Source organism: Ornithorhynchus anatinus, chromosome 11 (genome assembly GCF_004115215.2).
Source record: "Ornithorhynchus anatinus isolate Pmale09 chromosome 11, mOrnAna1.pri.v4, whole genome shotgun sequence".
NCBI classification, from domain to species: Eukaryota; Metazoa; Chordata; class Mammalia; order Monotremata; family Ornithorhynchidae; genus Ornithorhynchus; species Ornithorhynchus anatinus.
Window position 1 is genome coordinate 30,206,952 of NC_041738.1, and position 23,060 is coordinate 30,230,011.

General features: G+C 42.9%; 2 protein-coding genes across 5 annotated transcripts in view; both read left to right on the top strand.

Moving 5' to 3' along the window:
- The first annotated feature begins 776 nt into the window (after positions 1 to 776).
- NUDT19 (nudix hydrolase 19) lies at positions 777 to 8,261 on the top strand. 2 transcript variants are annotated; one of them, XM_007671522.2, is made up of 3 exons: positions 823 to 1,627; positions 5,532 to 5,739; positions 7,369 to 8,261. In XM_007671522.2, exons 1-3 carry the CDS (start codon positions 941 to 943, stop codon positions 7,554 to 7,556), a joined length of 1,083 nt encoding a protein of 360 aa, XP_007669712.2. In that variant the 5' UTR covers positions 823 to 940; the 3' UTR covers positions 7,557 to 8,261. The 2 variants fall into 2 exon arrangements, with proteins under 2 accessions (XP_039769544.1, XP_007669712.2); XM_039913610.1 differs by lacking the exon at positions 5,532 to 5,739 and having other exon boundaries at positions 777 to 1,627.
- A 2,588-nt stretch (positions 8,262 to 10,849) lies between these two features.
- TDRD12 (tudor domain containing 12) overlaps positions 10,850 to 23,060 on the top strand; it is a 58,574-nt gene continuing 46,363 nt past the window's right edge. For 2 of the 3 annotated variants that reach the window (XM_007671491.3, XM_007671493.3), the window contains exons 1-8: positions 10,973 to 11,194; positions 11,430 to 11,482; positions 11,947 to 12,105; positions 12,333 to 12,469; positions 13,640 to 13,759; positions 16,247 to 16,302; positions 20,456 to 20,541; positions 21,337 to 21,535. In XM_007671491.3, the coding sequence (XP_007669681.2) occupies positions 11,459 to 11,482; positions 11,947 to 12,105; positions 12,333 to 12,469; positions 13,640 to 13,759; positions 16,247 to 16,302; positions 20,456 to 20,541; positions 21,337 to 21,535 (781 nt within the window). In that variant the 5' untranslated portion in view covers positions 10,973 to 11,194; positions 11,430 to 11,458. The other variant, XM_007671492.3, reaches the window with a different exon arrangement.

The window sequence follows — 23,060 nt, forward strand, 5'->3', positions numbered from 1 at the left end:
TGTGGGACAACCTGGTTCCCCTGTGTCTCCCCCAGCGCTTAGAACAGTGCTCTGCACAGAGTAAGTGCTTAGCAAAGACCAACGTGTGTGACCCTATTATTTTGTTTATTTTGTTTAATGAGATGTACATCACCCTGATTCTATTTAGTTGCCATTGTTTTTATGAGATGTTCTTCCCCTTGACCCTATGTATTGCCATTGTTCTTGTCTGCCTGTCTCCCCCGATTAGACTGTAAGCCCGTCAAACGGCAGGGACTGTTTCTATCTGTTGTTCATTCCAAGCGCTTAGTCCAGTGCTCTGCACATAGTAAGCACTCAATAAATACTGTTGAATGAATGAATGACTGTGGGCAAATCACTTCACTTCTCTGGGCCTCAGTGACCTCATCTGTCAAATGGGGATGAAGACTGTGAGCCTCACGTGGGACAACCTGGTTGCCCCGTGTCTCCCCCAGCGCTTAGAACAGTGCTCTGCACAGAGTAAGCGCTTAGCAAAGACCAACGTGTGGGACTGTGGGCAAGTCACTTCCCTTCTCTGGGCCTCAGTTCCCTCATCTGTCAAATGGGGATTAACTGTGAGCCTCACGTGGGACAACCTGAAGGCGCTTAGCAAAGACCAACGGGTTGGGACTGTGGGCAAGTCACTTCCCTTCTCTGGGCCTCAGTTCCCTCATCTGTCAAATGGGGATTAACTGTGAGCCTCACGTGGGACAACCTGGTTCCCCTGTGTCTCCCCCAGCGCTTAGAACAGTGCTCCGCACAGAGTAAGCGCTTAACAAATACCGACATTATGCTGATGGTGATTGAAGCCCGGCCCCCCCCCCCCCCGGAACCAAAAAGCCGCGGTCTCGGGGGGCGGGGTTACGGGGAACAGACTCCGGCGGGCTCCTCTTCCGGCCTGCCGGGGGCGGCCGTCGAGGCGCCGGCCGGTCCCGAAGCAATGAAGAGCTCCCTGCAGCAGTGGCGGCGAGCGGCCACGCTGATGGTGGCCTCCCGGGGGGGCCCGGGGGGGCCGCCGCCGCCTCCGACGGGCCCCGCCGCCGCCCAGGACTATCAGGTGCTGCTGCTGAAGCGCAGCGAGCACAGCCACTTCATGCCGGGGGCCTCCGTCTTCCCCGGCGGCGTCCTGGAGGAGGCCGACTTGACCCCGGAGTGGCTGGACCTCCTCCGGCCCCACCGCGGGCCTCCCCTCTCCCGCCTGGGCCGGGCCAGGCCCCAGCAGGACCGGCCCGCCGCCTCCGCGCTGCCCAACGAGGTGGCCTTCCGCATCTGTGCCATCAGGGAGACCTTCGAGGAGTGCGGGATCCTGCTTCTGCGACCCGCGGGGGACAGTCCTGGCCGGGAAGACCCTCCCCCGCCGCCACACCTGCAGCTCCCCCGGGCCCTGGAGCCGCTCCTGGACTTGGCTCATTGGCGAGCGAAGATCCAGAAAGACCCTCACCAGTTTCTCCAGCTCTGCCAACACCTGAACTGCGCCCCCAACATCTGGGCCCTGCAGGAGTGGAGCAACTGGCTGACCCCCTTTGTCAGGAAAGATGGAAGGCGCTTTGACACCTTCTTTTACGTCTGTTGCCTAGCGGGCAAGCCCCGGACCTCTCTGGACATGGAAGAAGTCGTTAGCCTCAAGGTAAAGCCCGTGGTTCTGGAGATTCTCTGGGATTCGCCTCTTCTTACAGCCTCTCGGGAGGAAGACTTTAGGAGTACTTTATCACGGGAAAAGAAGGAGCGAAAACAGGAGAGAGGAATAATAATAATGGTATTTGTTAAGCACTTACTATGTGCAGAGCACTGTTCAAGAACTGGGGTAGATTGACAGGATCATCAGCTTGTCCCACGTGAGGCTCACGGTCTTCATCCCCATTTTACAGATAGGTAATTGAGGGACGGAGAAGATAATAATGGTGGTATTTGTTAAGGGCTTACTATGTGCAGAGCACTGTTCTATGAGCTGGGGTAGATTTACAGGGTCATCAGGTTGTCCCACGTGAGGCTCACGGTCTTCATCCCCATTTACAGATAGGTAACTAAGGGACGGAGAAGATAATAATGGTGGTATTTGTTCTTACTATGTGCAGAGCACTGTTCAAGAGCTGGGGTAGATTTACAGGGTAATCAGGTTGTCCCACGTGAGGCTCACAGTCTTCATCCCCATTTTACAGATAGGTAACTGAGGGACGGAGAAGTTAATAATCATAATGTTGGTATTTGTTAAGCGCTTACTATGTGCACTGTTCTATGAGCTGGGGTAGATCTACAGGGTAATCAGGAGGCTCACAGTCTTCATCCCCATTTTACAGATGAGGTAACTGAGGGACGGAGAAGTTAATAATAATAATAATAATAATGTTGGTATTTGTTAAGCGCTTACTATGTGCAGACCACTGTTCTAAGCTCTGGGGTAGATTTACAGGGTAATCAGGTTGTAACACGTGAGGCTCACAGTCTTCATCCCCATTTTACAGATAGGTAACTGAGGGACGGAGAAGTTAATAATCATAATGTTGGTATTTGTTAAGCGCTTACTATGGGTAGAGCACTGTTCTATGAGCTGGGGTAGATTTACAGCATAATCTGGTTGTCCTACGTGAGGCTCACAGACTTTATCCCCATTTTACAGATAGGTAACTGAGGGACGGAGAAGTTGATAATAATAATGGTGGTATTTGTTAAGGGCTTACTATGTGCAGAGCACTGTTCTAAGCGCTGGGGGAGATACAGGGGAATCAGGTTGTTCCACGTGAGGCTCACAGTCTTAATCCCCATTTTACAGATGAGGTAACTGAGGGACAGAGAAGTTAGGTGACGTGCCCACAGTCACACAGATGACAAGTGGCAGAGTTGGGATTCAAACCCATGACCTCTGATTCCCCAGCCTGGGCTCTTTCCACTGAGCCACACTGCTTCTCTAAGAGAAGGGAAAGGAAAAGGGAGATCAAGTCCAGGCCATTTAAAAAATTCAGTGTTCACAGGCAAATCACCAATGTGCTCAATGAATCTCGATCCAAACATTTGGATCTCCACAGTCGGGCGACACTTGACCGTATCCCCAGAATGGCCAGCAGTAAGTTTGCTGATTATCAGAGCTAATAAAAGGAAGATGAGCCTTGTCACCTGCACAAGGACTCTGTTTCTGGAAAGGTCGTGGATGAAAATGGGGCTGTTGCTGGACCCAGAGGTTCATAAGTGTTCAGATATGAACCGTATGCACCTGTGTCCCACAATATTTATATACATAACCACAATTTATTTTAATGTCTGTCTCATCCTCTAGATTGTAAAGTTCTGGCGGGCAGGGAACGTGGCTACCAACTCTACTGAATTGTATGCTCCCAAGCACTTAGTACAGTGTTCTGTATGCAATACGCACTTAGCAAATACCACTGATTGACTGATTGTACCTGAATGAGAGGGTAAGACCAGCTGGTGTGAACCCGCTTCCCACATCATTATTTTTAAATCTCAAGTGTTATTCCTCATTTGACTTTATGTGCCAGATTACCCGTAAAGCAGAACTTTCTTCTAAATGAATTGAGGCCCAGAGAAGTGAAGTGACTAGCCCAGAGTCACACAGCTGACAAGTGGCGGTGTCAGGATTAGAACCCACTCCCAAACCCGGGCTCTTTTCCACTAAACCACGCTGCTTCTCTTTACCCAGAATAATATCCAAAATATCAAATTTTTCAGTAAAGCAGGGGCTCATGGGGCCCAAGCTTATGCAGCACAATTAGATCACCGATAGTGTTTATTGTTCATATGTTGAGCGTTTTTTATTTTTGTGGCAGTAACATTTTTAACAGAATAGTAGCCAGGATAATTGTAGTTAGAGCTGCTTTGCATTTTCCTTGTAACTCAGAGCCTTAGGTCTCCCTGTTTCTGCCCTTCTTTTTATTTTTGTGGGAGTAACATTTTTAACAGAATAGTAGCCAGGATAATTGTAGTTAGAGCTGCTTTACATTTTCCTTGTAACTCATTTAGAGCCTTAGGTCCCCCTGTTTCTGCCCTTCTGTCGGTGCTGTCACTCCTTTATACCCTTCCGCCCAACCTCTGTTCTGGCTCCTTCCACAGTTGGATTCTCTTTCCAGGGCCCTGCCACTCATCTTCACTAATCTGCTCTGATGGATCCAAGTTTTCAGTTCTTCATATCTGCCAGACGATCACTCTCCCCACCTTCAAAGCATTATTGAAGACACATCTCCCAAGAGGCCTTTCCTTGGCTAAACCCTCACTGTCTCTCTTCCCACTCCCTTCTGTGCTGCACCTGGATTTTCTTCCTTTATTTACCCCTCCCTCAGCCCCACAGCATTTACGTAGGGAGGGAACTCGGCAGGGAATGTATCTGCTAACTCTTGCATTGTACTCTCCCAAGCGCTGAGTACAGTGTTCTATATGTAGTAAGCACTCAATAAATACCACTGATTGACCGATGTACATACAAACCATAATTTATTGATTTATAGTCATATCTGGCTCCCCCTTAAGACAGCAGACTTGTTTTGGACAGGGAACAGGTCTGCCAACTCTGCTGTATTGAACTCTCCCAAGTGCTTAGTCCAGTGCTCTGCATATTCTAAGCGCTCAGTAAATATGAGTAGTTGTTTGTCATTCCTGCCTGCCTGTTCCTACTTCTTCTTCATCTATTATTCTTCTTCCTGGTCCTCTCTCCCTTCTTCTTGCCTGGGATCTTGCTTCTACCTCTATCTGGGGAACCATTTATTAATTGAAAGCTATTCTCAAATCCATTAGAGTGCTTGGAGAGAGTTTTTAGGCAGACAGATCATACTATATTTGTGTAGATGGAGAATACTGAAGAAAATTACCCACAAATTTACAAATGCCCCAGCTGCACCATACCAACATCCACCTGTGGCACTTAAGGTACTTAATTCTGTCCTGAACCCTTGAGGCATGTACATGTCTTCGTATATCTATCTATCTGTATACATATATATTCACATGTATATACAGATACCCACTTATGGTCAAATATACGTGTCTATATACAGATATATACATTTGTACACTCAGTTATTTTTTCAGCTCTTTCATCTAATGTGTTTGTGTTGCTTCCCGCTTATACTGGTTCTTCCCCTGCCTTTCCCTGTGTAAATAACTTTTATCTATCTTCCCACAGATTATAAATTTGAGGGCAGGGAATATGTTGTACTTTCCTGAATGCTAAGTGCAGTATCTAGCACTCAGTAGGCTCTTAATGAGAAGCAGTGCAGCCTAGTGCATAGAGCACAAGCCTGGAAGTCTGGAGGACCTGGGTTCTAATCCTCCTCCACCAGCTGTCCACTCTGTGGCCTTGGGCAAGTTACTTAACTTCTCAGTGCCCCAGTTTCCTCATGTGCAAAATGGGGATTTAAGACAGTGAGCCCCATGTGGGATGTGGATTGGGTCCAACCTCATTTGCTTGTATCTACCCCACCACTCAGTACAGTGCCTGGCACATAGTAAGCACTTATCAATCGCCATTAAAGAAATGCCATTGATGATGCTGAAAACATCATTTTCTTTGGTTTTTTTTACAGTGGTTATCTCCAACTGAAGCGATTGAAAAATTCACATCTAAAGAAATATGGCTACCACCACCTCAGTTCTATGAGTTAGCAAGATTTTGCAACTTTTCTTCTCTCTCCGATCTCCATCGATTTAGTGTGGATCGTGCTTTAGAAGGATGTGAAAAATGGCTGATTATCTTGTTGTCGACCTCAAATGGTATTATTCAACTCTTACCAGGTAAATAGGCAATGTTAAAGTCTGTCACTTAATAAGTAATCAGTTTGGCAAGTTGTCTTAATTTAAAGTTCCCTGAATAACCAACTGTATTTTTGTGCATTAGTAAGCAAAATGCAGCTCAAGGAATCCTGAAGTTATTTTTATAAACTGCGAAGTATAAATTAATGAAATTTACTAAACATCCCCAACCTATCTTTTTGCTTCAGTCACTGTATTACAGGACCAGAGGAGCAGCAACACTAATAGCAGGGTTTTCTTTGTTTGATTTATTGGTGTATTTAAGTAACTGGTACTATGTGCCAGGAGCTGTATTAAGCCCTGGGGTAGATGCAAGATAATAGCAATAATAATAATGGCATTTATTAAGCGCTTACTATGTGCCAAGCACTGTTCTTGGGTTGGACCCAGTCTGCGTCCCTCATGGGGCTCACAGTCTTAATCCCCATTTTACAGATGAGGTAACTGAGGTCCAGAGAAGTTCAGCAGCTTGCCCAAGGTCACACAGCAGGCATGTGGCAGAGCTGGGGCTAAAATGCAGATCCTCTGACTCCCAGGCTTGAGTTTGAAGCACCTTTGTTTTGTTTTATGGTATTTGTTAAATGTTTAGTATGTGTCAAGCACTGTTCTGAGCAGTAGGATAGATACAAGTTTATCAGGTTGGACACAGTCCCGGATGTTATCAGGTTGGACACAGTCCCTGTTCCACATGGGCCTCACAGTCCAAGTTTTTACTTAATCTCCTTGTATCAGACTTGTTAACTAATAATAATAATAATAATGTTGGTATTTGTTAAGCGCTTACTAGGTGCCGAGCACTGTTCTAAGCGCTGGGGTAGACATAGGGGAATCAGGTTGTCCCACGTGGGGCTCACAGTCTTCATCCCCATTTTACAGATGAGGGAACTGAGGCCCAGAGAAGTTAAGTGACTTGCCCACAGTCACACAGCCGACAAGTGGCAGAGCCGGGATTCGAACTCATGAGCCCTGACTCCAAAGCCCGTGCTCTTTCCACTGAGCCACGGAACTAGTGAATGAAGGCAGCATTTGCTTTCTTTTTTGTTTTGGTTCAGCCCACTGGGGTGGAAAAACACTAAGTCGCATTTGGTAAGACAACTTTTCTTGGGGAGAGTGTCTTAAAACATATCTCTTGATTGATCTGAAGTCAGTTAATTGATCTGAAATCAGTTAATTGACTGGCCTTGTGTTCCTTCCCTACAGTGCTCTGCCCACAGTAAGAGCTTCATAAATTCCACTGATTGATTCTAATGCAAGCCTGCACAAGCCAGGCCTAGACCATATTCTTTTCATAAAAGAGAAGGGGGTGAAAGCAAAAATAGACTCAAATCAGAATGGGGGATAGGGCCTTGGCATTTAAAGGTGGCTAGGTCGCCAGTGAGGGGTTCCCCGGCCCCTGCCCCACTGTGAAACTGTAAACCAAAAACACTGCCTTCCTCTTTGATAGGATTCAAGTCAGAACGGGAATGTCAGCCCTTTATTACCAGCTCTGCTCTGGACCACTATGCCATAACTTATTTCCATCCCTATAGCATCAAAACCCTGAAGTCATAATGTATTTGAAAAATAAACTCCAAGTTCCTACTTGTAATTTGAATTGTTGAATTGTTTCAGGAGATGAACTGTATCCTGAAAATACCATTTTAGAAGACAACAATTGGTCAACAAAAAAGAAGATTGAAGAGATAATGAAAGATGCCAAAAAGATGCACAGAATAGTGATATATGAGCGGCACCTTTATAATATTCACATTACTATCAAGGCAAAATATAAACACATTCACCCACAGTGTAAGCTATAAAAATAGCTGAAGTCTGTATTTAAAGATTATTCTTTGTAAATTAAACCTTAATTTTGATGCAAAATAGGTTATATTGGCCACATTATACTGTGAAAACTAGTTTGTAAGGTAATAAAGTGCCATTTGTGGGCAGGGAACATGTCTACCAACTCTCTTGTATTCTACTCTCCCGAGCGCTTAGTACAGTGCTCTTCACACAGTAAGTACAGAATAAATTCCATTGATTGATGGGGCAGATATATTTTAAAAATAAATTTTATCCTGGAAAATTGAATCCATACCTACCGGGGAAGTTTTTACTTTAAATGTCAAGATAGGGTTAGCAGAGTTTATCTTGGGCAGTCATGTCACGTTTTGGGAGCCAACAGTCTACCTCAGAGTTCTCCCCCAGAGTGGTGATATTAGCATGTTTCCTGATTGAAAGGTCACATTTCAGGGCTTTCTCATTTTGTTCCCCCGACCTGCTGCCATCCTTGTTACAGGACTCCACAAAGCTGGTTTCTACAGAAAGTGGGAACTGAAGACGTAACCCAGTACAGAAGAAATCCTTTTCTCGGGTTTAGAATCTCTTGAATGCCCACTCCAAGGATATCATATGTCAAAGTCAAGCAGATATAAAGCCAGAACAAGATAAAGGTTGTATGGGTTTAATGAATACTCTAACAGCCTGGAATTTGAGAAATAAAAATCGGATGAGACAACCAACCGGGATTTTGATAATGGTTTCATGCTCCAAAATCTAGGCAGAGTGTCAATGCAGTGAGAAGAGCAGCATGGGGCTGCCAGCGCCTTTAGCAGTTGTAAGTTGTACGGCAGCAAATGTAAGAATAATAGTAATTGTGGTATTTAGGTGCCTAGCACATGCCATAGACTGTATTAACCAGTGAGGTGGCAGCGGTACAGTCAAATCCGTCACAGGCCCTCTCCTACGTGGGCCTCAGCTGAAAAGGGAGGGAGAATGAGCATTTCTCCTCATTCTAAAGACCTGGGCTACAGAGATATTTAAATGACTTGTTCAAGGTCAAAAAGCACTCTGTCATATCAAACCAATAGCCACCTCTAGCACTGATGTACCATCAATTGTAGTCAATTATTTTGATTATTCAGTTTGTAATTTTTTTTATTTCTGTCTCCCCATTTGAGACATCCATACTTTATATTAATGCCTATCTCCCCCTCTAGACTCTGAGCTCTTTGTGGGCAGGGAACATGCCTGCCAACTTTGTTGTACTGTACTTTCCCAAGCACTCAATACAGTGATCTGCACACAGTAAGCGCACAGTCAATACCATTGATTGGTAGAGTGCAGTCTTCTAATGGTCAAGAATCTGTCACATGCTTTTGATGTTCTTTCATTACTACTATTACTGGCCCCCAGTTTTGGTGCATTCTCTCCTCCCCCCAAAAAACTAAATTCTAATTAAATTCAATTTTTCATATAGTTTATTATTTTTCCTGCCCCTAAATATCTTAAATTAATATTTTAATTTGCCCTATTCAAAAAAGTACAGCCATAAAAATGTTGCAGCCAATAGCGTGCGCAGCACAGTGCCCTTTGGGAATTACATCCTAAACAGCATTCATTTATGGACTATATTGCTTCTCCTGGGAGAAACATCTCTTCTGGGACGCTCCTCCGTTTTCTGAAAGATCTGGGACTTTATGGGATCCTGGAGCATTTCTCCAGGTAAACCCCTGAACCTCACTTATTCTGGAGCTTTTCAGCTTAAAGTCTGGCACAGCATCTTAACATCAGGACTTTGGCGGCCAGAACCAGGGAGGAGGTAGGCTCGGTGCTAAAAATAAAAACCCAGGCAGAAAACATGAGATGGGGGACAGGCCATGTGAAAACCAAATTGGCTGGTTGAAAACTGGATGACTGGCCACCCTAACCTAGGGTTGTCCCGAGGGTAGGGGCAAGAGGGAATAAAAAGGAAATAAGCAAAGTTAAAATGGTGGAACCCAGCAATGCATTCCCAGACAGTCTTAAAATAAAACTAATGTACTGGACTACTGGGTTCTGAATTCCCTGGAGCACACTAGTTTAATTTCCTCCAACCTAAAGTAGATAAATATTTTTAGGAGATTACTTGGGGGTTATTATTGGTGGTTCCCACATACTAAGTATTTAAAGGAGCTGCACTAGTCTTAAATTTCTCAATTCTGCCTTGGACTACAAAAATAAAGAGCACATTTTCTACTATTTTTGAGGCTGGGTTTAGGCCTTCACATTTCAGCCCATTTAAGGCTCTAGAATTGGGGAAGTGCCCAACTTCTATGATGGAGGTTAATTTCTACAACGAAAACTTCAGATTACCCGTGGGTTTCAACTATGGTTTCTCGACCAAAGATAATTAGGAGTTTGTACTTCTAATTGCTCATAAAGGAGGAAAAGCTACTAACAAGTGACCACAGGTGAATCTACAACCAATTTGGATAATAATGGCGGGGAAAGACAAAATGATGGAATGAGAAAAAAATCGGGGGAAAAAAATGTTTTTTTTAAAAAAAGCTGTAAAATTCTTCTACCACAGATGTGTACCTGATCATTTTACTTGGGAATGGCAGTGAAAGCCCAATCACTAGGTTGAATATGAAGCCGAATAAAACCCTTCAATCTGTTTGACAGCAGCAAGGGCTACGGCACAGGTAGAAAGGCAGAATTGCCTAGTGGAAAAAGCACAGACCTCGAAGCCAGAGGACCTGGGTTCTAATTCCCACTCCTCCACTTGTCTGCTGTGTGACCACAGAGAAAATACATGACTTATCTGTGCTTCACTTTCTCTTATCTGCAAAATGGGGATTCAGTGCATGTTTGTAGTTCTATCTACCCCTATTTGTCTTCCACTCCTCACCTTCCCAGGCCGAGCTAAGGGCCTGTTCCCTCTCTACCCTATCTGAGGTAAAGTTAGTGGCCTACGTCGAGGCCTTCCGCCCTTTGTGGCGTTTATTAGGTGCTGACCATGTGCCTGGCACTGTACTAGGTGATGGGATGGATACAGCCCCACCGGGTGGGGTACAGTCCTCGCCCCATATGGGGTGCACAGTTTTGACCCCCAATTTCCCGATGAGGTAACTGCGGACCAGGGAAGTGACTTGTCTCAGGTTAACCAGCTGACAAGTGGCAAGGGGGGGTAATTAAAACCCAGGACCTGCTGCCCCCCACCAGGCCCAGTGATGTAGCCACTAGGCCATACTGCTTGTCAGTTTTCCCGCTTTCGTCATCTCCCTCAGCCCCTCTCGGTCCCTTCCCCGTGGGGCCCCGAGGATGGGCGGTGGCGCACGGGGCCCCGCCCGCCGCCGCCATTTTCAGTCCCGTCAGCGGGGCGAGGGGGATAGCGGCCAACCGTCGCCCTCGGGTCGACGGAAAACGGAAAGAAAGACATTAGCAGTCGTTTGAGGGTGCATTTCTACAGGCAGTTCTCCTCAGCCTTTCTGCCTCGGGGAAGGAGGGAAGGGCCCAAGCGTGGTCAGAGGGCGGTGGAGCCCACCATTAGGCCACCGGGCCTAGTGGTTGGCGCCGACCAATAGGCCACCGGGCCCGTTGTTGGCGCCTCGAGGGCCCGACGACCGTTGAAGCCTAGACCTGAAGCCGTCGGGGTGAAGGAGGATCAGGCTCGTTTAGGCCTTGGAAATAGGTCAATGGCCTCTTTTTGGGGGGGTTGATCGGGAGTTTGGACTCGCTCGGGGCGAATGTTAACCAGGGCCTCGAAAATATTTGCACTCCAAAAAAAAACAAGGCCCTAAATAACGTTATCGAAGAGGGGAGGGGAAAGTGATCGGATGGTTTGGGGGCGAACAAACATTTAGGCTTCTCAGACGTCATTGGAGGGCAAAGTTGATATTCGTTAGTATTTTGGTTCTGTTTTTTAGGCCGCTGAGGAAGACGTTGGTTCTTAAAAATGATTGAAGTCGGCATACTTAAGGTAGAAGCTTTCGAAACCCTCTTCACCCAAATTGCCCTTCTGTTCTATAAAATCCTCTGTTTCATGGCGCCGTGAATTTTGGTAGCTCAAAAAAAAAAACCCCACCCCATCTGATTTGACGATTAAACATGTCCACGCTCTTCCATACTTTTTAATTTTGCCATTTAGCAGCGGGATGATTTCTAGGCTTTGCGCTTAGTACAGCGCTCCGCACATAGCGCTCAATAAATACTATTGAATGAGTGAATTGGTGAAAATTCAGTGCAAGACGGAATTTGTTAGCTCGTTTTGGCCTGGAAAGAGGCAAGCAACCCCCCTATATTGTCCTCTCCCCAACACTTACTGCAGTGCTCTGCACCCAGTAAGCGCTCAATAAATACAACTGATCGATTCGAAATTTCTTTGAAAATGCCGGACTGCTCAGATGTTGCCACTTATTTCTGTGATCATTATTAATTATTTAGATTGAAGACCCAGGCTGTTTCTGGGTCACGAAAAAAGGACACGGGCCTTTTTTAAACCATGAAATGGAATATCAGAAGTTGACTATTGAGATGAATAACTTCTACAATCATGCATGTAGAGGTGAAGACCTAAAGCCATTAATGTTGGAAGAAGGACAGGTAAAAATAAAATGTTTTGAGGATGAGTCTTTTACCACCTACCTGTTTTAGTTGGGCTGTTTAAGGATTATTGAAAATACTATATAAAGAGTACTCTGAAATGTTCACTGTTAGTGATGAATTTGTAAATGCAGTTTTCTCTTATAAAATAGACTGATTTCAAGGTTGGTTTGTTTTTCTGAAGCGACTGGTGACATTTTACAGAAACTCCCCTGATTTTTGTTTAGGTTTGTGTGGTCTATTGTGTGGAGCTGAAGAGTTGGTGTAGGGCGGTTGTTAAATCAATCATGCCCTCTGCAGACCACCACTTGGCAGAATGTTTCCTTGTGGATTTTGCTAAATATATTCCTGTAAAAACAAAGAAGTAGGTACAACCTTTTGATTACCTTTTTTTGTGAGCGTTGAAACATTTAACAACCAAAAACTTGGTAGGAAGGAACTGTGAGGAAAAGTGTCCTGGGATTATTCGGTCAAACATTGGCATTTACTGAGCTTTTACTCTGTGCAAGAACACTGTATCTAATTTAATCTAGAGTAGACATTGAATAGAGCTTTAAATAGTCACCTTCAAGTATATAGAATATTCTATAGAATGTATAGAATGTTCCATTGAAAAAATAATTAGAGGAAAGGATTTTAGTAGTAAAGTGAGTGGTTTGGGGACATTGTGAGGTTTAGTATATTGATGCCTTTAGTTAATATCTGTGACCTTTGGACATTAGATATTTACCCCAAACCCACAGCATTTATGTACATACCTTTAAATTATTTATTTCTATTAATGTCTGTCTCCTCCTCTAGACCGTAAGCTTATTATGGGTAGGGAGTATGTCTGCTAATTCTGTTGTACTGTACTCTCCCAAGCGCTTAGTACAGTGTTCTGCAAATAGCACTCAGTCAGTACCATTGGTTGCATATACTCAGATACCAAGATTTAAATCTCACTTCATACAATTATTATCATTCTGCCATAAATGTTAAAGGAATAAAGTAGTTGAAAAGTATAGCTGTTCTTAAAATTGTGAGTTACGGGTGGATGGAAGAAAAATCTTGACTTCCAAGATTTACTTGCTCCATTCAAATATATATAATGAGGTGGTCAAGGTGTTTGTGGTTTAGCAACATTTTAAATGAGACTTGAGATAAAAGTATATTTCTGAACAATTTTAAGAACATTTCAGTTGCTCAAGCAACATTCAAACCTCATAACATATTCTGAATTTACAGATTTATTGGTGTGCAATAAATTTTAAAAAAAATTAAAAATAAAATAAAATTTTTAAATTTTTAAATAAAAAAATTTATTTTTGTAACTTGTATGGAAAGTGGGCTTTTCATTTTAACACTTTGTACTATCAAAAATATTTAATTTTTAACTGAAGTAACTGAACTGAGATGGCAGCTTAATAAAATGGCTTCTTGTTTTTGTTGGAGAATAAATTAATATCCTGAATTGTATTTTCTGAAATGTGCTATTTCATCCAGGTATGTGTAACACTTTTTTATAACTCGTTTTTCTTTCACCATTTTTAAGCATTCGGGTGGCTCTAGAGACTTTCATGCAGCTTCCTTACAGAGCGAAAAAATTCAGGCTCTACTGTACAAAACCAGTTACACTGCATATTAATATCTATAAGGACAATGCTGAAATAGTGTAAGTATTGTTATAATGGAGGGGTTTTTTTAGAGTTGTTTTTTTTTTTTTTGCTTCCCCAAAACAGTACTGGAACTGTTACTTTCCATGTCTGAACCTGGCTAAGGGAGCTATGAGTGAATTCTTAAAATAGTTTCATAATGTTTAACACAGAACTCTAAGCTGCTTTTTGGTGATCTCAGAAGGAAACCTGGTTTTTTAAAAACAAAATTCTTCCATATATCTTTCTCTAGACTGGGCGTACACTTTCCAGTTAACTGTTAACCTTTATTAAACATCCACCTGAGCCATCTTTATCTCACACTGACAGAGGCATCTCCATTCCTTAATATTCCTTCAAAATAAAAATCTTAGTGCATAAGAAACATTAAACTTTGTAAAGAAAGGCTTAACACTTTTTGTGAATCAGATGAATGACAAAGGTACATATACCAAGAGCTCTTTAGCCATCTTGACTTTTACTTTCTTCCCCTTTCCTTTTAGAATATCATTGTCCTATTGCCATTCGTTCTTTCCCTAACTCCTCCTCTACACACCATTCAATATTAAATCTAGAAGTTTCCCATTTTCTAAAGGGAAATAGTTTTTCACCTTTGTCAAAGATTATCAAACAAAATCTTCAGGGTTTCCTTTTTTGGGTTGTGGATTCTCAGAACAAGATTATCAGTCTCAGGGCACCTTGTTACTGTGTTTCTTGTCTCATTTCCTCCTGCTCTTTTGAAGCCTTTGAGTGTGGAGTCGGGGAGCTGGTTATTTATAGACTGTGTATCTCCTGAACAGATTACTGAAGAATTAATCAATCAGTGGTAGGTGGAGTACTTACTTTGTGCAGAGCACTGTATTAAATGCTTGGGAAAGAACAATAAATACCACAGAGTTGGAATACACATTCCCTGCCCATAAAGAGCACACGGTCTTGCTCACAGGTCCACCGTGTGCCACCAGAATTGCAATGTGGCTTGGGACCAAATCACAGCAAAACAGACAATAATAATAGTAATAATTATTATTATGGTACATGTTAAGTGCTTACTATGTGCCAAACACAATTCTGAGCGTTGGGATAGATACAAGTTAATCAGATTGGACACAGTCCCGTCCCCAATGGGACTCACACTCTTAATACCCATTTTATAGATGAGGTAACTGAGGCCAGAGAAGTGAAATGACTTGCCTAGGGTCTCACAGCAGACGTATTGGAGCCGGAATTAGAACCCAGGTCCTCTGATTCGCAAGCCCAAGCTCTGTCCACTTAGCCACCCTGCTTCTTATGATCTTTATAGTGTGACAGACACAGGGAAGATGCAGAGATATTTGTCATTTTTGTTGATCTTACAAAAGCATTTCACGTGAACAGTCAGGACCCTAGAAGTTGCCAGGCAAATTTGGCCACAGTGAAAAATTCACCTAGATTCTTTGGATACTCTGTGATAGGCTATTTAGTTGAATTAGGAATTGAAGGAAACATGTCTGAGCCGAGTCCCTTTATTAGTGCTGTGAAGCATTCCCTTTATTAGTGCTGTGAAGCAGTAGGTCTTGTTCAATTCTTTGCTGCTACACTTTTTGATGCAAAAAGAGATTTGCAAGCTGGGTTTAGAATATACCTCTGATTTACTGGGAAAGACTTCCAGTTCAGAAGGCTAGAGAGCTTTATCAAAAGTCAGTGAACTGGTGATCAAGCAACTGGTGTGAGCTGGTGATTGTTTTAGAAGAACATGCACAAGAAGATGAGCAAATGAATACGAGTCGTGCAGATGTAGTATGGCATTTAGTCTTGATAGTAAGTTGAAGAAAATGGAAGTCATAAGCTAGTCCATACCTATGGAACCTTACAACCAAATATTTTCATATTCATATTTCATAGAAACAGTGTGTGTGGTCTAGTGGCTAGAGCAAGGGCCTGGTAGTCAGAAGGACCTGGGTTCTAATCCCAGCTCCACCACTTGTCCACCCCTTATGTGACCTTGGCCAAGTGACTTAACTTCTCTATGCCTCAGTTACCTCATCTGTAAAATAGGGATTAGGACAATGATCCTCATGTGGGACAGAGTCTGTGTCCAGCCTGATTACCTTATATCTAGTCCAGTGCTTCATACAGTGCCTGGCACATAGTAAGCACTTAAGAAATACCACAAATAGTTATTGCTATTAATTATTGTTATTTCATCAGGAACTTCACAAAAGTTAAAATAATCATACTAAAAGGCAGTAAACTACTCACTGACTCATGCATGAAGAAAGAGTTAAAAGACCATATGGTAAATATTAGCATGGCCTTTGGAAGACTGCTAAAGAATGAAGTGCCAAGGGGGCACCAGCTGCTGTATCAAGTTGAGTGTCTCTACTGAACCTGTTGTGATGTCCAACATTCTATATGGCTGTGGGACGTCCTATGTCACAGAAGACACATCCTACTACCTGAACATACACATCAGGGTCTTTTACAAACCAACGTCAGTCAAGTAACGGTGTTCTTTGTCTTTCCAGGCCAGCCAAGAGATGGGACAGTGCTGCTATTCTGTACTTTAATAAAATTCTAAAAGGTAAAACTAGCGCATAAAGAGCATGAGTAGTTGTAGTTTTGTATTTTAGAGTGATGATTTATATTTTTGATTATGATCAGAATAAGGCAATATGAAGATGTAAAATAATTGGATAACTTGTTGGCTAAGAAGTTTAGCAGAAATTTAGATATAATAGCATTTATTGAGCACCTGCTCGATGCAATATACTCAACTAGGCATTGGCAAAGTACATAATAACGAAGTTACACATTCCTTGCCCACAAGGAGTTGACACTCAGATAGGGGAGAAAAAAATAAGTCCAAGGAATAAAAGCATTAAAGATTACCAGTGATTAAAACAGTCTTTCCAAATCAAATAAAGAATTTAACTAGTATTGTGTTTCCACAAGATTGTAGAATTCTTTGTGTAGAATTAAATGATGGACTGCAGGGATGCCAGTTTTTCATTTTGAGTGCAATCAATCGAATCAGTGGGTTTTATTGAGTGCTTACTGTGCGCAGAGCACTGTACTAGCACCTGGCAGAATACAGGATAGCAGAGGTGGTAAGCATATTCCCTGCTCACCAGAAACTTAGTCTAGAAGGGGAGATGGATATTAAAATAAATTTTAGTTAATGTATATAAGTGGTGTGGGGCTGAGGATGGGGTGAATACCTAGTGCTTAAAAGGTACAGCTCCAAATACAAAAGGGGACACAGAAGGGACTGGAAGGAGGGGAAATGGGGGCTTAATCGGGGAAGTCCTCCTGGAGGAAATGTGATTTTAATAAGACTTTGAAAATAGAGTGGTGGTTTGCTGTATATGAAGGGGAAGAGAGTTCCAGGCCAGAGGGAAGATGTGGACAAGGGACCGGCGGCGAAATAGTTGAGATCAAGATACAGTTTGTAGGTTCGTGTCAGAGGAGTGAAACATGCAGGCTGCATTTTAGTACGAAATCAGTGAAGTAAGATGGGAGTGAACTGATTGCTTTAAAACCAATTGTAAGGAGTTTCATTCATTCATTCGTAATTATTAAGCACTTACTGTGTGCAGAGCACTGTACTAAGCGCTTGGGAAAGTACAATACAACAATAAACCATCGTAGTCCCTGACCACAACAAGCTCACAGTCTTCTGATTGATGTAGGGAAGCAGCGTGGCTCAGTGGAAAGAGCACGGGCTTTGGAGTCAGGGCTCATGAGTTCGAATCCCAGCTCTGCCACTTGTCGGCTGTGTGACTGTGGGCAAGTCACTTAACTTCTCTGTGCCTCAGTTCCCTCATCTGTAAAATGGGGATTAAGACTGTGAGCCCCACGTGGGACAACCTGATTCCCCTATGTCTACCCCAGCGCTTAGAACAGTGCTCGGCACATAGTAAGTGCTTAACAAATACCAACATTATTATTATTATTATGTAGGGGTGGATGGGTAATGATTGGAGGATTTTGAGGAATGGAGAGTCATAAACTGAAAAATGATCCAGGCAACAGAGTGAAGTTAGGATAAGGGTAGCAGAGAGACCGGAGGGAGGGAAGTCAGTGAGGAGACTGATGGCAGTAGTCAAGGTGGGATAGGATAAATGCTTGAGTCATTTATGTATATTAATGTCTGTTCCCCCTTAGGCTCTAAGCTTGGTGTATTGTCCCAAGCAGTTAGTACAGTGCACTGTACACAAGAAGGGCTCAGTAAACACCATTGATTGATCGGCAAAGTAGCAGTTTGGACAGAAAGAAAAGTGTGGATTTTATTGATGTTTTAAGGTTAACTTAATAATAGTAATTATTATGGTATTTGTTACGCATTTACCATGCGCCAGGCCCTGTACTAAGTGCTAGGATGGATACAAACAAATTAGGTCGGAAACAGTCCCTGTCTCACATGGGACTCGCAGTCTCAATCCCCATTTTACATATGAGGTAACTGAAGCACAGAGAAGTGAAGTGACGTACCCAAGGTCACACAGCAGAGCCAGGATTAGAACCCATGACCTTCTGACTACCAGGCCCATGTTCTATCCACTACATCATGCTGCTTGACACCATTTGGTGATAGAATGTGGGATTGAATGAGAAAGGTGAGTCAAGTATAATGCCAAGGTTCCAGGCCTGTGAGTCAGGGAGGATAGTGGTGTTGTCTACAGTGATGGGAAAGGTAAGGGGAAGAGAGAGTTAGTTGGGAAGATGAGGAGTTCTGTTTCGGATACGCTTCGTTTGAGGTGTCAGTGGGACACCCAAGCAGAGATTTCCTGAAGGCAGGAGGAAATGTGAGGATGTAGAGAAGGAGAGAGGTCAAGGCAGGAGAGGTAGATTTGGGAGTCATCTGCATAGAGTTGGTACTTAAAGCCAAGCAGGCAAAAGAATTCTCCAAGGGAGCGAGTGGGTGTAGATGGAGAGTAGAAGGGGACCCAGAATTGAGCTTGAGGGACTCCCACAGTTAGAAGGTAGAAGAGGAGTCCTCGTCCATGAAAGGAACTGAAAAGAAACTGCCAGAGGAGGAAAGCCAGGAGAGGACAGTGACAGTGAAGCCAAAGTTAGGTAATGTTACCAGGTGAAAGGGGTGGCTGACAGTTTCGGCAGCTGAGAGAGTGAGAAGGTTTAGGATGGAGTAGAAGTTGTTGGATTTGGTAAGAAGAAGGTCATTGGTGACCTTAGGAAGGGCAGTTTCCATGGAGTATAGGGAGCAGAAGCCAGATTGGAGGAGGTCAAGGAGAGAACTGGAGGAGAGGAAGTAGAGGCACTGGGTATAGGCAACTCGCTCAGAGAGTTTAGAGAGGAATGGTAGAAAAGAGAGAGGGTGGTAAGGAAGGGGTGAAGGAAGGATTTTTTTTTCGGGGGTAGGGATGATGTGAACATTTTGAAAGCAATGGGGAAGAAGCCACTGGAAAGTGGGGAGTGGGCAACTGTTTTTGATGAGGTGTGGAGGGATGGGGTTGGAGGCGCTGGTGGAGTGGGTAGGTTTACAGAGGAGGCAGGAGATCTTTTGAGAAACTGCTGGGAAAGATGGGAGAGTTGAAGGGGGGGCAGGAGTGGGGAGGGACTGGAGAGAAGCAGGGGAGATTTTTAGGGAAATCATGCTTGTTGGTTTTAATTTTACCAATAAAGAATATAGCCAATTCATTAGGGGCAAGAGAGTGATGTGGAGACTGACCAGTCCTTTTTTTAAAAAATGGCATTTGTTAAGCACTTACTATATACCAGGCATTATACTAAGCCCTGGGTAGATATAAGCAATTCAGGTCAAACACAATCCCTGTCAGCTGTGAGTGGGCAAGTCTCTTAACTTCTCTGTGCCTCAGTTACCTCATCTGTAAAATGGGGAGTAAGACCGTGAGCCCCATGTGGGACAACCTGATGACCTTGTATCTGCCCCAGTGCTTAGAACAGTGCTTGGCACATAGTAAGCGCTTACCAAATAATAATAATAATATTATTACATGGTGCTCACAGTCTTAATCCACATTTTACAGGTGAGGTAGTTGAGGCAAGTAGTGTTGGATATGAAGGGGGAGGGAGTTCCAGGCCAGAGGCAGGATGTCGGCAAGGAGTAAGCAACCCCGATAGAAGATATTGAGGTTACAGTCAGTCGTTTGGCACTAGAGGAGTGAAGTGTGCACGCTAGGTAGTATTAGAAAATCAGCAAGGTGAGAAGCGGATAAAGTGATTGAGTTGTTAAAAGACAGTGGTAAGAAGTTTCTGTTTGATGCGACGGTGCATGTCAGTAGTGGTGCCAGGGGTTCTAACTTTTCACAGTGTTTTGCATAAAGTAAGCTTTCAAAAAATAGGAAAAGAGTTGGGATACAGATGGGATAATAAAAGCATTTTCAAGGCAATTGAGTAATTTGGGGACAGGAGTTAAAATTTATGAGGGTATATTAGGCATGGATTAGTGAATTGTTTTAAATAGGATAGTTAAAGCCTAGCCACATATTTTGTTTTCTTTGAATACATTTCTTGGATTGTTAATTCCCCAAATCCTCTCACCCTGTGCTGTGTTGTGGTGAGAGGGGACATGCAGTTTAGAGCCTAATTATGAGTGAAAGTTTGTGTCTATTTGCTGTCATGTAGACAAACTTAAAATGACTGTCAGAAAACATGATTGAAATTAAGGGAGGGATGGGATTTAAAATTGAGTTAGAAAGTTAGCTGTATTTTTTTTCAGTGTCAATTGTTTGTATTTCTCTTATCTCATTTAGCAACTACTCAAATTGAGGCTAAATTATGTGCAGAGCAAGAAGACTTTTTTGACGTTTACCTTTATGTAACCATAAAGAATGAGAAGGTAAATAGATAAATGGACCATGCTGCCATTTTATAGTTTCATATTCTTCTGACTTTAACGTTTTATAACTAGATTGCATCATCGGAGGGATTCATTATTCTCTGCTAATTTCCCATCATGCTAGTTCAGTTGACTGACCCTGCAGAATAGATGTGCAGTAAATATTATCTGGTTACTTTTTTGGTTGCATTAATTTGCCTATCCAAATTTTAATAATTTAAACCCCACCCAAATCGGACGAGAGAATGCGAGTGGCCCTGCAGAAACCACTAGCAACATAATTAATTCCGTCACCCAGGTTCTTGGTCCCTACATCTAGGTGACTGGACAAGCTTTTTATTATTTTCCTCAGGGGACTTATCATCATTATCCATACCTTCATCCATTTTTATAACTATGGTTTCATTGCTCCTTCATAGTCTGGGTTGACTTAATCATAAAATGTAATAATTATATATAAGCTCACCTTTTGAAAAAGTGGTTCTTTAAATATAGATTTGATTAATTTTTTGTTGTTATTCCCCTTACCCATGTCAATCTCATAGTGAGCACTTAACTGGCTGTTTTATCCTTAACTTTCTGGTTTTATCTGTATCTCTTCTTCAGCCCCTTTCTCTCACTTCTCTATAGGTTTGATGCTCTCCCTCTGTCCTTATGAAGTTATTTTGTCTGCACTTGGTTACATTGTATTGTAAATAGTTTGAACACTTAGGGTTAAGTCTAGTCAAATATTTTGTCAACCTGTTAGCTGGCTTCCCTTATTTCAGTGTTTATGAAATGTATTTCATTTTGTAGATTTGTGTAAATGATGAACTGGTTGCAAAGAATTTTGCCTGCTATGATACGCCCAAAGAAAGTAAATTTGGTACTCCTGAGAACATAGTGAAGTGCACCACCAAAATAAATTCTAAGCCCCTGCCAAGCGAAATTAATCCTGCACTTGCTCTTTGGCCAACGTTGTTTCAAGAAAAAATACCTGAGTGTCTTGGAGCCAGTGAGTTGAAAAAATCTTTTGTACTTCTTAATAAGCAAAATTACTTATTGTACTAATGTAAATTGTGTTTCGCTAAATCACTTTCTACAGCAGGTTTAGTGCTTCATTGTGAAGGTCGTTCCTCTGTTTACCTTGGCGAGCCAGTGGCAGCTTCGCAAACGTGCTATATTTTGTTTTCACAATATCAAAACATGTTTAATGTTTCATCATGTTCTCGGAAAGCACTATGCCATGTGAAATGGAGTTGAATGAGTCATAAGAGGTTAGAATTAGAAGTTAGCTGGTCACAATCTGATTTTCATAATGAAAAAAATTGTCCAAGATTTTAGTATACTTAAAATAGATACTACTTACTAGTGCCTTTGTTTTTCTGCTTTTCTCTGGATGCTTATCTGCGTATGCATGTTGGTGTATGGGAGTTTTGTTTCTAATGTGGCCATATGTGAGTCCTTGCATATGCATTTTAGCAGCAGTAGTATTCATTAGTGCTCATTGTGTCCTGAGCACTGTGGTGGGAGAGAAAGCACAGGTAGGGAGTAAGGCATGGTCCAAGTACTAATAATGATAAGAATGATGGTATTTGTTAAGTCCTTACTATGTGCCAAGCACTGTTCTAAGTGGGATTTGAGTGCCTTCTGAGTGCAGTGTCCTGTCTTAAGGGAAGTACGGCATATTCACAAGACCCGTTCCCTACGCAAGAGACTTATAGTTTACCTGGGGAAGACAGACTTTGAAGCAGAGGAATCAAAATAAATGCAAATGATTGTTTAACTCATATATAAATGCATAAGAACAAGAGGCAACTGAGGGTCGGTAAGATTTGGGTGCTCATAATTAGTCAGTGAAGGCTTATTGGAGATGGTAGGATTTTAGGAGTTAATTGAAGGTATGGAGGACAGAGATTTGGCATCTTTCATTAAATTTTTGCAAAAGTTTCAACTTTCCTCTTTTTGGTCACTCCCCTCAGCAGGAATAATTTCAAGTTTTCCTGGATTTTGTTGAGATTTTTGACACTAATGCTCCTCTCTGGAGGACTGCACCTTCCAGCTGGGGCCCCCCATCTCCCTCCTGCCATTCCTTTCCAGACATCCCTAATGAGGTGTTGACACCTGTTGCCCTCCCTTCTTCTCCTCCAACTCTTTCCCTCTTCAGCAGGAGGGGGAGACCAGATTATAATAACCAGTACCTCCTTGCCAAATGCAATGGACTCGACTTCATTCTAATCCTCCTAGACCTCTCATCTGCCTTAGTCATTGAACCACTCCCTTCTGAAAAGATTCTATAACCTGGGTTCCACTGATACCGTCCCTTCCTACCTATCCTCCTACTTCCCTGGCTGCTCCTTCTTGATCTCTTTTGCTGGCTCCTCTGCCCCCCACTCTCTAGCTCTAGCGGTCCCTCCAGGCTCAATTCTAAGTCCCCTACTAATCTCCATTTACACCTTCTTTGGAGAACTCATTCACTCCCATGGCTTCAACTACTGTCTCTACCCAGGTGACTCCCAAATGTACCTCTCTGGCCATGA

Coding starts and splice junctions, on each gene's coding strand:
- NUDT19 (XM_007671522.2), top strand. CDS start 941: ATGAAGAGCTCCCTGCAGCAGTGGCGGCGAGCGGCCACGCTGATGGTG. Junction 1,628..5,531: donor AAGAAGTCGTTAGCCTCAAG/GTAAAGCCCGTG, acceptor TTTTTTTTACAG/TGGTTATCTCCAACTGAAGC. Junction 5,740..7,368: donor TATTATTCAACTCTTACCAG/GTAAATAGGCAA, acceptor GAATTGTTTCAG/GAGATGAACTGTATCCTGAA.